At 54.5% G+C, this 14685-nt stretch overlaps 3 protein-coding genes across 3 annotated transcripts; all 3 read left to right on the top strand.

Annotated features, from left to right (window-relative positions):
• The first annotated feature begins 800 nt into the window (after positions 1-800).
• On the top strand, positions 801-4927 carry LOC128795839 (protocadherin beta-15-like). Its single transcript, XM_053956906.1, has 2 exons — positions 801-831; positions 1691-4927. The coding sequence occupies exons 1-2, from the start codon at positions 801-803 to the stop codon at positions 3688-3690; spliced, it is 2031 nt and encodes a 676-aa protein (XP_053812881.1). The 3' UTR covers positions 3691-4927.
• A 655-nt stretch (positions 4928-5582) lies between these two features.
• Positions 5583-8253, top strand: LOC128795874 (protocadherin beta-15-like). Its single transcript, XM_053956955.1, has one exon. It carries the CDS (start codon positions 5712-5714, stop codon positions 8151-8153), a length of 2442 nt encoding a protein of 813 aa, XP_053812930.1. The 5' UTR covers positions 5583-5711; the 3' UTR covers positions 8154-8253.
• A 1815-nt stretch (positions 8254-10068) lies between these two features.
• On the top strand, positions 10069-12626 carry LOC128795876 (protocadherin beta-15-like). Its single transcript, XM_053956957.1, has one exon. The coding sequence runs from the start codon at positions 10185-10187 to the stop codon at positions 12624-12626; it is 2442 nt and encodes an 813-aa protein (XP_053812932.1). The 5' UTR covers positions 10069-10184.
• Positions 12627-14685: the final 2059 nt, after the last annotated feature.

Below are 14685 nucleotides of genomic sequence, written 5' to 3'. Positions count from 1 at the left end.
CTCACAGTTCCCCCCGCTCTCCCTGGCGCCGCGGGCTGTTGCAAACTGCCCGCCGCCGCTGCTGCGAGAGACGGCTCCCCCTCCTCTCTGGGTTCTACACTCCCATCTGCACCTTCCCCAGCCTGTGCTGCTACAGCCCCCCCCCCTGTGAGAGTAGACTCGGGGTATTCCCGATCTCCTCCCTCACCGAGGGTGACAACTATCCCCGGCTGATCTGCAACCGACTGAGGGGTTTCTGCATCGGAGGACCCTAGAGATTCTGGGGGTTCAGGGGAATCTGAGGACCTGTGGGAATCCGGGGATCCTGGGCGTGCTGGAAAATCGTCCCCTTGCTTTTCCACGGGAAGCGATTCTGCTTCCTCTTGATCTGTGGTGAAGAGAGCTGCCCCATGCTGCTGGCTGGGCAATTCTCCCGGTGCTCCTCCAGGAGCCTGAGCTATTTGGTGTAAAACGAGAGACCCCTTGCCGCGTTGTGAAAACGACTCTAACATTATTCTCGCGGAAGGTAAAAGTTTTGCGGCATTCTTATCTCTTTTTGTGGCCAGATAATGCAAATGCCTATTGATCTCTTGCCAGAAATTTGGTTCGAACAAGAGATGTGTCTCTATGTGCGGGTAATTACACCGCACCCACAACAACAAAGCTTTTAGCTCTTTTGGAGCCATCTCCACAGGATGTGTGGATGCCACCCTCTGTAGGGCTGACAAAACTTGGATCTGCTCTTGGGAGTATCGCCCCCCCATGTTCTTAATCTCAACCGATCTCACCAAAAGCCGAGTCAGCGCAAGGTCGGTCCGGAGATGATCCTGATTACTGTCCAGCAGCTCACAGGCGAGAAATTCCAGGCGCGCTTCTGGTTTTTCTCCTCTCCGGGCTGTCCTTGGGATGATTTGTTTTGGTGAAGGTCAGGATGTTTCGTCTGGAGCTGTCCGCTCTCTCTCTCTTCGGAGTCTTCGGGGTGTGCCTGTTTCTCAGGTAGAAGTTGGAGGTCGTCTGGTAAATTGGTCTCTTGTCGAGCCCACCCAGGGACGCCAGGTGCCGGAGCCTTCCCCGGATTGGGGTGACTCCGGATGGTGGTAAAGTCTCTCCTCCAACCCGTGCCTTCAAAGAAAGACTCAGTAGTCTTCAGTCGTCCGGTCTCAAGGTAGTTTATTGCATGTTATCTCAAGGCACCCACACTCCCTGACATTGTCCCTGACTCTGTCTGTCCCCGTCTCTGGCTGTCCCCGTCTCCCCTCCCCGAGGGGCTGGTGCCATCTTTTATATCACACATTACGTATTAGGTGTTTATAGTTTTTCCCCAATGCCTACTACCTATGTTGAACAGTGACTTTCTACTCTAACCCAATCTGTGAGTGCCAACATCACCAAGAACATGGAGAATAGGAAGAAGAAAGAAGGAGGACAGGGCACGCCCAAATCCCTCCATCTTAGAACTTCTGACCCCCATGTACAAAACTCAGACCCCCCTGTACAAGGCCTAAAACCCCCCTGTACAGCACTCAAAAATTCTACCTTTCACTTTGTGACTACTTCTACTATAATATCTAAACTTTTGTGATTTCTTGTTCTTCCTGCAAGGTTGGTAAATTGTTCCATGGGTCAAGCTCAAGACCACAGGGGTCCCTGGCCGCCTGCCAGGGTCTCAGAGGCTTCTGCCCTGGGCCCAGAACATCCAAGAGTGTCTGAGGGACACCTTGGGACCTCGATATTGGTAGCAACACAGTCCAGGAGTACAGCATCTCTCCAGTGAACGAGTATTTCAGTGTCTCCTATGGGACTGGGATTTCAGGCAAGAAGTATCTTGAACTGGTCTTGGAAAAGCCACTAGACAGAGAGGAGCAGGCAGAGATGTGTCTCAGTGTTACTGCCGTGGATGGGGGCTCTCCTTCCAGAAGTGGGGCCACCCAAGTAAACATTGTAATTCTGGATGCAAATGACAATGCTCCCATGTTCACAAAGGAGGTGTACATTGGAAAGGTGTTGGAGAACATGCCAGCAGGCTCTGTGGTTCTGACTGTGCTGGCAACTGATCAGGATGCAGGAATTAATGGGAACATTTCCTATCAATTCAGCCAGGCAGTAGGACAGAATGAGTTAGCATTTGTGATTGATTCCATAACGGGTGAAATTAAAATCACAAAATCTCTGGACTTTGAGGCAGAAGAATCTCACGAGCTCAGTGTGAGGGCCAGAGATGGTGGGGGTCTCTCAGCAATCTGCAAAGTGCTGGTGGAAGTGGTGGATGTGAATGACAATGCCCCAGAGCTGGTGGTCAGTTCCTTCAGCAGTCCCCTCCCCGAGAACACAGTGCCCGGCACGGTGGTTGCCCTGTTTGCGGTCAGGGACCGGGATTCTGGTGCCAACGGGAAGATCTCCTGTGCCCTCGAGGATCAGCTCTTCTTCTCCCTGCGGCCAGCCTATAAGAATTACTACGAGCTGGTGACAGTGAGCGCGCTGGACCGCGAGGAGACGCCTCGCTACATCCTCAGTGTGAGGGCAGCAGATGCGGGGTCGCCTCCTCTCACAACCACCCAGACCTTCAGCGTGGACATCTCCGATGTCAATGACAACGCCCCCGTCTTCAACCAGACCTCCTACACCATGTACGTGCGTGAGAACAACGTCCCCACGGTGTTTGTTGGGGCCGTCAGTGCTGCAGATGCTGACGTGGGGCTCAACGCCAAGGTGACCTATTCCCTGGCCCCAGAGCAAGGGGCAGAGCGGCCCTCGTGCTCCTGCATCTCTGTGAACTCTGAGAACGGGCACGTGTTTGTGCTGCGGCCCCTGGACTACGAGCACTTGAGGCAGACCGAGGTGACGGTCAGTGCCTCTGACGCGGGCTCTCCTCCCCTCAGAGCCAACGTCACCGTCCGCCTGGTCGTGCTGGACGAGAATGACAACGCACCGCTGGTGCTCTACCCAGCCCAGGACAGCAGCCCAGCGTCCAGTGAGCTGGTGCCCGTGTCGGCTGAGGCGGGCTACCTCATCAGCAAAGTGGTGGCCGTCGATGCTGACTCGGGACAGAACTCCTGGCTCTCCTACCACCTGCTGAGGGCCACCGACCCAGGGCTGTTTTCCGTGGCCCTCCAAAGCGGGGAGGTGCGTCTGAGGAGGCCGGTGACAGAGAGAGACAGCGTCAAGCAGAAGCTCCTTGTCCTGGTCAGAGACAACGGCAAGCCCCCGCTGTCAGCCACGGCAGCTCTGAGCGCTCTCCTGCTCAAGGACTTCTCCGACGTGCGCCTCCCGCACAGCAGCCCGGCCACAGAGGATCAGGACGGCTCCCTGACCACCTATTTAATCATTTCCTTGGTCTTTGTCTCACTCCTCTTCCTCATCTCCACCGCAGTCTTTGTCGCTCGCAAGGTCTGCAGGAGAAAGCAGCTGAAGGCTGGCCATGTGCTTTATGGTGCCGACAACTTGCAGAGCGGCCTGGCCGATGCAGCCGCTTCAGGGAGCCTGCCCCGCGCCTATTGCTACGAGATCAGCCTCACTACGGGCTCGGGCAACAGCGAGTTCAAATTCCTCAAGCCCATCCTGCCCAGCCTGCCCCCACAGCACTGCGCCGTGGGCCAGGGCCCGGATGAGGAGCAGGATTTCCCCTGTGTCCCTGTCAGCACAGAGGACATGGCCCCAGACAATGCTGGGACTCTCTCTGCAGGACAGTTCAATGCTCTGTCCTTTAACTGACATGGGTTCTGCACAGCTGGAGGCTTCATGGCCCATGGGAGGAGGGGATCCAGGCTGCAGCATGTGGCAATTGTTCCTCCAGAGAAAATATGTCCCCCATTGTCATAGCCTAGTTCCTGCAAATTCCAAGTCAGTGTAAAATTTGTCTTCCTCTCCAAAGACAAAATTGCAGAAAAAAAGGTATTGTGATTCTCTCCCTCAGACAATAGTCTGTTGCTCCTCTGTCACAGCCTTTTCTGATAGGCTTTAATAATGCACTCTCAGCTTTGTTCTTTGTCTCTTGGTCTCAGACCAGACCTTGGACTTCCTATTCTTTTTATAGCTCAGTGGCACAGTTCCATAGACAAATCTCACACTGGAGGAAATTAAACCAAGCCCTTTTCCCAGAGAAGCAAGGTAGTTCTGAATACTGTGTCATTATGTTCTATTAGCATCGGGCTTTTTCTTTCCGGGTTCTGGATGTCTCTGTCTGAGATGGGTGGGCTCAGTGTGTTACACTTTCTTCTCGGTATATCTGTCTGTACGGCCATGGTTCATGTGCAGGTGCTTCACTAGCGCTGCCCACTGAAAGGGTGAGTTTCTCCCATCCAGCCATTACAATGCAGGCAATTCCAGCTCTGCATGAAAGTAGACTGGAGTTTTGATCCTTCCAGGGCACAGCAGAGCATACCAAAACACAGCAGAGCAGCAAAACGCATAACAAAAATCTTCCTTTGGCCTATAAGTGTGCATTTGTTGTTCTGTCTCCTTGGAATTGCCTTGGAAATATAGCAGTGTCAGGTCAACCTGTGTTTGGAGAGTGTATAACTGTACAGAGTCATGAAAACTTATGCATCATCTCTGGGGGCATGAAAATCAAAGAATTTCCTGGGGGTAAAATCAAGTACTTGAATGTTTGAAAAAGATTGGAAATAGGAATTTGAGTTTTATTTCCTCATTCTTGTTAGATAATTCAGTGCTTTGTTGTTGGGGCTAAACACAGATGACTTTCCCATATGTGTTAGAGCATTTGCATTCTCCGTTCTGCCCTTTCTCCTGCTCTCTGAACTGTGTTTGAGCATTACCTTGCCTATTCCTCTAGACGAATGCCACCCCATCTAGAATTGCTGGTTGTTTGAATGATATCCGTGCTGCATGTAATTCTCGGAAAGCTTCCCACACACTGTGTTGGGCTGAAGTTATACAGTTTAACAATGTAAATTGGTGTGACTCTGGGTTTAGAAACTGAAAAAAAGTGTTAGACTGAAATAAAAAGAGCATTGTACCTCCTTTAGTGGAGACAGAATCCTTCCTAAAGACGTTCTCTCTGAGAAATCCCTGTCAAGACTTTTTAAAATTCTGCGACTAACTTTTTCACTGTGTCCCTTGTCTGAAGCAATGTTGGGTGGGTGCAGTTCCTGAGTGTGCAGTTGCAGCTGGGAGAGTGTTCATTGGCATTCCCCCGCGGTCACCATCGCGCTATCTCTGCTCGGTTTCTCCTGCTGCGGGGTGATGCTCTGTCCTTGTGGACTCAGTGTCGTCTTTAGGCTGCCGTGGTTAAGGCCGCGTTCCGTTCCTGGCCCGGCTGTCTCGGTGGGTTCGGAATCGCGGGCCGGGGCGAGCGGCAGCGCGGGCTGCGGGCGGCGGCGGCTGCAGTCCCAGCGCGCACCGCTGGGTGGTGCCCTCGGCCAAGGCGGCGCCGAGCGGCTGCGGCAGCGGAGGCGGCCGAGCCCGGAGCGGCAGAGCCCAGCCCAGCCCAGCCCAGCCCAGCCCAGCCCAGCCCAGCCCAGCCCAGCCCAGCTCAGTTGAGCTTAGAGCAGCTTAGAGGAGCCCAGCGCAGCCGGGCGGAGGTGGCAGAGGCTGCGGAAGGGATTGCAGCCGCTGCCGGGACAGCCCGGCTGCTTTACGGAGCGCCGGCGGAATCTGAAGCAGCGAGAGAAGACGTGCGCCTTCCACTTCGCCGCTCCCCGCGGGGAATCCGCCGGCACATCCGCGAGACCGACACCGGCCGCCGCCGCCGCCGCCGCCGCCGCCGCTGCGCCATGGCGCTCGCAAGGCAAGTGCTTTGTCTCTCTGCTTTCCTCTCGCTGCCGCACGCTCGCGCCGAGCCCATCCGCTACTCCGTAGCCGAGGAGGCGGAAAGCGGCTCCCTGGTGGGCCAGCTGGCGGAGGATGCGGGGCTGACGCCGGCGCAGCTCTCGGCTCGCCGCGCCCGCCTGGTCTCGGAGGACGGCCGGCAGCATTTTCGCTTAGACCGCGCCTCCGGCCGCCTCGTCGTGGCGGCGAGGCTGGACCGGGAGGAGCTCTGCGGCCAGTCCGCCACCTGCATGCTCCCCTTCGAGCTGCTGCTCTCCAACCCCCTGCAGTTCTTTCGGGTCGAGGTGGCTCTGGACGATATCAATGACCACTCACCTGTTTTCCGACAAGATCGAGTCACTTTTAAGATCCTGGAAAGGAGCGACCCAGGCTCTCGTTTCCCGCTGGAGGTGGCTCGGGACCTCGATATTGGTAGCAACACAGTCCAGGCATACAGCATTGCTCCCAAGAACGAGTATTTCAGTGTCTCCTATGGGAGTCGGAGTAATACTGACAAATATCTTGAACTTGTTTTGGAAAAGCCACTAGATAGAGAGGAGCATGCAGAGATGGGTTTCAGTGTTATTGCTGTGGATGGGGGCTCTCCTCCTCGAAGCGGGACCATTGAGATCTCTATTATCATTCTAGATGTAAATGATAATGCTCCCATATTCACCCAGGAACGTTATATTGCAAAGGTTCTGGAGAACATGCCAGAAGGCTCTGTAGTTCTGACTGTGCTGGCAACAGATCCAGATGCAGGACTTAATGGTGAAATTTCCTATGATTTCGGTGAAGCCGTTGGACAGAGTGACTCAGCATTTGTGATTGATTCCATAACAGGTCAAATTAAAAACACAAAATCTCTGGACTTCGAGGCAGAAGAATCTCATGAGCTCAGTGTGAGAGCGACAGATGGTGGGGGTCTCTCAGCAATCTGCAAAGTGCTGGTGGAAGTGGTGGATGTGAATGACAATGCCCCAGAGCTGGTGGTCAGTTCCTTCAGCAGTCCCCTCCCCGAGAACACAGTGCCCGGCACGGTGGTTGCCCTGTTTGCGGTCAGGGACCGGGATTCTGGTGCCAACGGGAAGATCTCCTGTGCCCTCGAGGATCAGCTCTTCTTCTCCCTGCGGCCAGCCTATAAGAATTACTACGAGCTGGTGACAGTGAGCGCGCTGGACCGCGAGGAGACGCCTCGCTACATCCTCAGTGTGAGGGCAGCAGATGCGGGGTCGCCTCCTCTCACAACCACCCAGACCTTCAGCGTGGACATCTCCGATGTCAATGACAACGCCCCCGTCTTCAACCAGACCTCCTACACCATGTACGTGCGTGAGAACAACGTCCCCACGGTGTTTGTTGGGGCCGTCAGTGCTGCAGATGCTGACGTGGGGCTCAATGCCAAGGTGACCTATTCCCTGGCCCCAGAGCAAGGGGCAGAGCGGCCCTCGTGCTCCTGCATCTCTGTGAACTCTGAGAACGGGCACGTGTTTGTGCTGCGGCCCCTGGACTACGAGCACTTGAGGCAGACCGAGGTGACGGTCAGTGCCTCTGACGCGGGCTCTCCTCCCCTCAGAGCCAACGTCACCGTCCGCCTGGTCGTGCTGGACGAGAATGACAACGCACCGCTGGTGCTCTACCCAGCCCAGGACAGCAGCCCAGCGTCCAGTGAGCTGGTGCCCGTGTCGGCTGAGGCGGGCTACCTCATCAGCAAAGTGGTGGCCGTCGATGCCGACTCGGGACAGAACTCCTGGCTCTCCTACCACCTGCTGAGGGCCACCGACCCAGGGCTGTTTTCCGTGGCCCTCCAAAGCGGGGAGGTGCGTCTGAGGAGGCCGGTGACAGAGAGAGACAGCGTCAAGCAGAAGCTCCTTGTCCTGGTCAGAGACAACGGCAAGCCCCCGCTGTCAGCCACGGCAGCTCTGAGCGCTCTCCTGCTCAAGGACTTCTCCGACGTGCGCCTCCCGCACAGCAGCCCGGCCACAGAGGATCAGGACGGCTCCCTGACCACCTATTTAATCATTTCCTTGGTCTTTGTCTCACTCCTCTTCCTCATCTCCACCGCAGTCTTTGTCGCTCGCAAGGTCTGCAGGAGAAAGCAGCTGAAGGCTGGCCATGTGCTTTATGGTGCCGACAACTTGCAGAGCGGCCTGGCCGATGCAGCCGCTGCAGGGAGCCTGCCCCGCGCCTATTGCTACGAGATCAGCCTCACTACGGGCTCGGGCAACAGCGAGTTCAAATTCCTCAAGCCCATCCTGCCCAGCCTGCCCCCACAGCACTGCGCCGTGGCCCAGGGCCCGGATGAGGAGCAGGATTTCCCCTGTGTCCCTGTCAGCACAGAGGACATGGCCCCAGACAATGCTGGGACTCTCTCTGCAGGACAGTTCAATGCTCTGTCCTTTAACTGACATGGGTTCTGCACAGCTGGAGGCTTCATGGCCCATGGGAGGAGGGGATCCAGGCTGCAGCATGTGGCAATTGTTCCTCCAGAGAAAATATGTTCTCAATTGTCATAGCCTCCTGCAAATTCCAAGTCAGTGTAAACTTTGTCTTCCTCTCCAAAGACAAAATTGCAGAAAAAAAAGGTATTGGGATTCTCTCCCTCAGACAATAGTCTATTGCTCCTCTGTCACAGTCTTTTCTGATAGGCTTTAATAATGCACTCCCAGCTTTGTTCTTTGTCTCTTGGTCTCAGACCAGACCTTGGACTTCCTATTCTTTTTATAGCTCAGTGGCACAGTTCCATAGACAAATCTCACACTGGAGGAAATTAAACCAAGCCCTTTTCCCAGAGAAGCAAGGTAGTTCTGAATACTGTGTCATTATGTTCTATTAGCATCGGGCTTTTTCTTTCCGGGTTCTGGATGTCTCTGTCTGAGATGGGTGGGCTCAGTGTGTTACACTTTCTTCTCGGTATATCTGTCTGTACGGCCATGGTTCATGTGCAGGTGCTTCACTAGTGCTGCCCACTGAAAGGGTGAGTTTCTCCCATCCAGCCATTACAATGCAGGCAATTCCAGCTCTGCATGAAAGTAGACTGGAGTTTTGATCCTTCCAGGGCACAGCAGAGCATACCAAAACACAGCAGAGCAGCAAAACGCATAACAAAAATCTTCCTTTGGCCTATAAGTGTGCATTTGTTGTTCTGTCTCCTTGGAATTGCCTTGGAAATATAGCAGTGTCAGGTCAACCTGTGTTTGGAGAGTGTATAACTGTACAGAGTCATGAAAACTTATGCATCATCTCTGGGGGCATGAAAATCAAAGAATTTTCTGAGGGTAAAATCAAGTACTTGAATGTTTGAAAAAGATTGGAAATAGGAATTTGAGTTTTATTTCCTCATTCTTGTTAGATAATTCAGTGCTTTGTTGTTGGGGCTAAACACAGATGACTTTCCCATATGTGTTAGAGCATTTGCATTCTCCATTCTGCCCTTTCTCCTGCTCTCTGAACTGTGTTTGAGCATTACCTTGCCTGTTCCTCTAGACGAATGCCACCCCATCTGGAATTGCTGGTTGTTTGAATGATATCAGTGCTGCATGTAATTCTCGGAAAGCTTCCCACACACTGTGTTGGGCTGAAGTTATACAGTTTAACAATGTAAATTGGTGTGACTCTGGGTTTAGAAACTGAAAAAAAGTGTTAGACTGAAATAAACAGAGCATCGTACCTCCTTTAGTGGAGACAGAATTCTTTGTAGAGACGTTTTCTCTGAGAAATCCCAGTCGAGACTTTTTAAAATTCTGCGACTTTCTCACTGTGTCCCTTGTCTGAAGCAATGTTGGGTGGGTGCAGTTCCTGAGTGTGCAGTTGCAGCCGGGAGAGTGTTCATTGGCATGTCCGTGCTGCCACCATCGCCCTATTCTTGTGCGGTGTCTCCTGCTGCGGGGTGATGCTCTGTCCTTGTGGACTCAGTGTCGTCTTTAGGCTGTCGTGGTTAAGGCCGCGTTCCGTTCCTGGCCCGGCTGTCTCGGTGGGTTCGGAATCGCGGGCCGGGGCGAGCGGCAGCGCGGGCTGCGGGCGGCGGCGGCTGCAGTCCCAGCGCGCACCGCTGGGTGGTGCCCTCGGCCAAGGCGGCGCCGAGCGGCTGCGGCAGCGGAGGCGGCCGAGCCCGGAGCGGCACAGCCCAGCCCAGCCCAGCCCAGCCCAGCCCAGCCCAGCCCAGCCCAGCCCAGCCCAGCCCGGCTCAGTTCAGCTCAGCTCAGCTCAGCTTAGAGCAGCTTAGAGGAGCCCAGCGCAGCCGGGCGGAGGTGGCAGAGGCTGCGGAAGGGATTGCAGCCGCTGCCGCGACAGCCCGGCTGCTTTACGGAGCGCCGGCGGAATCTGAAGCAGCGAGAGAAGACGTGCGCCTTCCACTTCGCCGCTCTCCGCGGGGAATCCGCCGGCACATCCGCGAGACCGACACCGGCCGCCGCCGCCGCCGCCGCCGCCGCTGCGCCATGGCGCTCGCAAGGCAAGTGCTTTGTCTCTCTGCTTTCCTCTCGCTGCCGCACGCTCGCGCCGAGCCCATCCGCTACTCCGTAGCCGAGGAGGCGGAAAGCGGCTCCCTGGTGGGCCAGGTGGCGGAGGATGCGGGGCTGACGCCGGCGCAGCTCTCGGCTCGCCGCGCCCGCCTGGTCTCGGAGGACGGCCGGCAGCATTTTCGCTTAGACCGCGCCTCCGGCCGCCTCGTCGTGGCGGCGAGGCTGGACCGGGAGGAGCTCTGCGGCCAGTCCGCCACCTGCATGCTCCCCTTCGAGCTGCTGCTCTCCAACCCCCTGCAGTTCTTTCGGGTCGAGGTGGCTCTGGACGATATCAATGACCACTCACCCGACTTCCGAGAAGATCGAGTCGCTTTTAGGATCCCCGAAACGAGCGACCCCGGTTCACTTTTCCCGCTGGAGGCAGCTCAGGACAATGATATTGGCAGCAACACAGTCCAGGAGTACAGCATCTCTCCGGAGAATGAGTATTTCAGTGTCTCCTATGGGAGTCGGGATAATGCTGACAAATATCTTGAACTTGTTTTGGAAAAGCCACTAGATAGAGAGGAGCATGCAGAGATGGGTTTCAGTGTTATTGCTGTGGATGGGGGCTCTCCTCCTCGAAGTGGGACCATTGAGATCTCTATTATCATTCTAGATGTAAATGACAATGCTCCCAAATTCAGGCAAGAGCCTTATATTGCGAAGGTTTTGGAAAACATGCCAGAAGGCTCTGTAGTTCTGACTGTGTTGGCAACGGATCCAGATGCAGGAATTAATGGGGACATCACCTATCAACTCAGCCAGGCAGTGGGACAGAGTGACTCTGCATTTGTGATTGATCCCATAACTGGTGAAATTAAAATCAAACAACCTCTGGACTTTGAGGCAGCAGAAACTCACAAGCTGATTGTAAGGGCCACAGACGGAGGGGGCCTATCAGCAATCTGCAAAGTGCTGGTGGAGGTGGTGGATGTGAATGACAATGCCCCAGAGCTGGTGGTCAGTTCCTTCAGCAGTCCCCTCCCCGAGAACACAGTGCCCGGCACGGTGGTTGCCCTGTTTGCGGTCAGGGACCGGGATTCTGGTGCCAACGGGAAGATCTCCTGTGCCCTCGAGGATCAGCTCTTCTTCTCCCTGCGGCCAGCCTATAAGAATTACTATGAGCTGGTGACAGTGAGCGCGCTGGACCGCGAGGAGACGCCTCGCTACATCCTCAGTGTGAGGGCAGCAGATGCGGGGTCGCCTCCTCTCACAACCACCCAGACCTTCAGCGTGGACATCTCCGATGTCAATGACAACGCCCCCGTCTTCAACCAGACCTCCTACACCATGTACGTGCGTGAGAACAACGTCCCCACGGTGTTTGTTGGGGCCGTCAGTGCTGCAGATGCTGACGTGGGGCTCAATGCCAAGGTGACCTATTCCCTGGCCCCAGAGCAAGGGGCAGAGCGGCCCTCGTGCTCCTGCATCTCTGTGAACTCTGAGAACGGGCACGTGTTTGTGCTGCGGCCCCTGGACTACGAGCACTTGAGGCAGACCGAGGTGACGGTCAGTGCCTCTGACGCGGGCTCTCCTCCCCTCAGAGCCAACGTCACCGTCCGCCTGGTCGTGCTGGACGAGAATGACAACGCACCGCTGGTGCTCTACCCAGCCCAGGACAGCAGCCCAGCGTCCAGTGAGCTGGTGCCCGTGTCGGCTGAGGCGGGCTACCTCATCAGCAAAGTGGTGGCCGTCGATGCCGACTCGGGACAGAACTCCTGGCTCTCCTACCACCTGCTGAGGGCCACCGACCCAGGGCTGTTTTCCGTGGCCCTCCAAAGCGGGGAGGTGCGTCTGAGGAGGCCGGTGACAGAGAGAGACAGCGTCAAGCAGAAGCTCCTTGTCCTGGTCAGAGACAACGGCAAGCCCCCGCTGTCAGCCACGGCAGCTCTGAGCGCTCTCCTGCTCAAGGACTTCTCCGACGTGCGCCTCCCGCACAGCAGCCCGGCCACAGAGGATCAGGACGGCTCCCTGACCACCTATTTAATCATTTCCTTGGTCTTTGTCTCACTCCTCTTCCTCATCTCCACCGCAGTCTTTGTCGCTCGCAAGGTCTGCAGGAGAAAGCAGCTGAAGGCTGGCCATGTGCTTTATGGTGCCGACAACTTGCAGAGCGGCCTGGCCGATGCAGCCGCTGCAGGGAGCCTGCCCCGCGCCTATTGCTACGAGATCAGCCTCACTACGGGCTCGGGCAACAGCGAGTTCAAATTCCTCAAGCCCATCCTGCCCAGCCTGCCCCCACAGCACTGCGCCGTGGCCCAGGGCCCGGATGAGGAGCAGGATTTCCCCTGTGTCCCTGTCAGCACAGAGGACATGGCCCCAGACAATGCTGGGACTCTCTCTGCAGGACAGTTCAATGCTCTGTCCTTTAACTGACATGGGGTCTGCACAGCTGGAGGCTTCATGGCCCATGGGGGGAGGGGATCCAGGCTGCTGCAGGTGGCCATGGTTCCTCCAGAGTATATCTGTGTTTGCATTTGGTGCAGTGAATTTCCTGAAAGTCAATTAAGAATAAATATCTTCCACTCCAAGAACCCATGGCGAAAGTAAAGGAAGCCTCATTTCTCTTGCTTAGTCACTTACGGATTTCTGGTTTTTTACTGCTATTTCTATCAGGCTTTAACTGTGTGGTTAGCATTTACAGCTATGCTCTTGTTTCTCTTCCTGGCTGACAAGACAGAGGATGTTTTTATTCTGAGCTTTGGGACAAGGTCGCTGTAGGCCTCACTAATCGCATCATCACAGAAATGCAAAAAGCTTTTTCTGGGCTTCAGGAAAGCATGGAAGTTGCGAGTACTGTGTCACAATGTCACGTGGGCACTAGGCCCTTTCTTCCCTGGGTTCTGGATGCCTCTTTCTGGAATGTGAGATCTGTGTGCTTTGCTTTCTTGTCGCTATGTTTGTCCATGCAGACACTGAATATCTGCAGATGCCTCAGTAGTGCTACCTGGTGAAGCAGGGAGTTGCTCCCACCCAGCCATTGCAACACAGGCAATGCCAGCTCAGCAGGGAAGGAGGTGCTCAGGATCCTTTCAGTACAGCAGTCTCCTGTTCCTTATCTAGCTCAGAGCAGGGCAGCAAAATGCACAACAAAGTCTTCCTTTGCCTCACAAGTCAGCTTGGGGGATCTGTGACCTCAGGATTGGCTTGGAAATACAGGAGCACAAACAGTGTTAAGGTAGACTGTTGTGGTGTGGTTTTTGCTTTAAGTTTGTGTTTGCCCACTATTCTCCTCCCTAATCTTCTCCCCTCCTGAGTTACCAATCTCCCCAAGCCCTTGCCTAACTTCCTCTTTCCCAGGCTGTCAATCCTCTCTATCCCGATGCCTTTTTCCAGAGTGTTCCTTGTCTATCTTGTAGTATTGGATACCCCATTTGTTGCTTTGTATTATCCCCCTGCCCTGCTCTCCCTGATAGGTTTATAGAATGTTATTCCTGCCCTAGATTCCTCCCCTGCCATGCCCTCATTGGTTAGTCGCCCTATACCACTCCCCCTATAAAAACCTCTGCAGAGCCGGCCTGGGTTTTGCCTTGGGGTCCCAGGTTGTGGACCTAATAAATCGATCCAGCTTTACCCCAAGTCCCGTGTTGTCATTATCTGTTCCTGCGCCGGACCAAGCGATAACTGGGAATAGCAGAGCTCACGGGGGGAAGGTCACGCGCCTGCTCTCGCTGCCCAGCACGATACGACAGCGCACTGCGACAGTAAACTGTAACTGAAAAGGGCTGCAGAAATAGGTTCATTATTGTTGAATGCATTGAAAGGAAACCCCATAAATACTAAAAGATAATTCTTGGAAGGAAGAGTAAAGAAGAACTTGAAAAGAGACATTGAGATTCTTCTTTTCATTGTTATTTCTGAATCCCAAGACTTCTTGATGGGAATAGAAATCTGTCCCTGCATGATTTTCGGTGCTTGTTTTGGTACATTTGCATTCCCATATTTCCATTTCTCCTCTGAAATGTACTGAGCACTTTACTGAGCCTGCTCCTCTAGAGAAGTGCCACCCCATCTGGAATTGCTGGTTGTTTGGATGATGTCTGTGATGCATGAAATACTCGGAAAGCTTCACACACGCTCTGTTCTGCTGAAGTTACACAGTTTAATGACTTAAACTGGTATGACTCTGGGTTAGGACCTGAAAAAATATGTTAGGCTTAAATGAAGAGAGCATCATACCTCCTTTAGTGGAGACAGAATTCTTCATAGAGACGTTTTCTCTTTGAAATCCCTGTCAAGACTTTTTAAAATTCTGCGACTATCTTTCTCACTGTGTCCCTTGTCTGAAGCAATGTTGGGTGGGTGCAGTTCCTGAGTGTGCAGATGCAGCCGGGAGAGTGTTCATTGGCATGCCCGTGCTGTCATCATCGCCCTATTCTTGTGCGGTGTGTCCTGCTGCGGGGTGATGCTCTGTCCTTGTGGACTCAGTGTCGTC

Source organism: Vidua chalybeata, chromosome 15, assembly GCF_026979565.1.
Source record: "Vidua chalybeata isolate OUT-0048 chromosome 15, bVidCha1 merged haplotype, whole genome shotgun sequence".
NCBI classification, from domain to species: domain Eukaryota; kingdom Metazoa; phylum Chordata; class Aves; order Passeriformes; family Viduidae; genus Vidua; species Vidua chalybeata.
The sequence above is the reverse complement of the archived record's forward strand: the minus strand, read 5'-3'. Positions and strand labels throughout refer to the sequence as shown.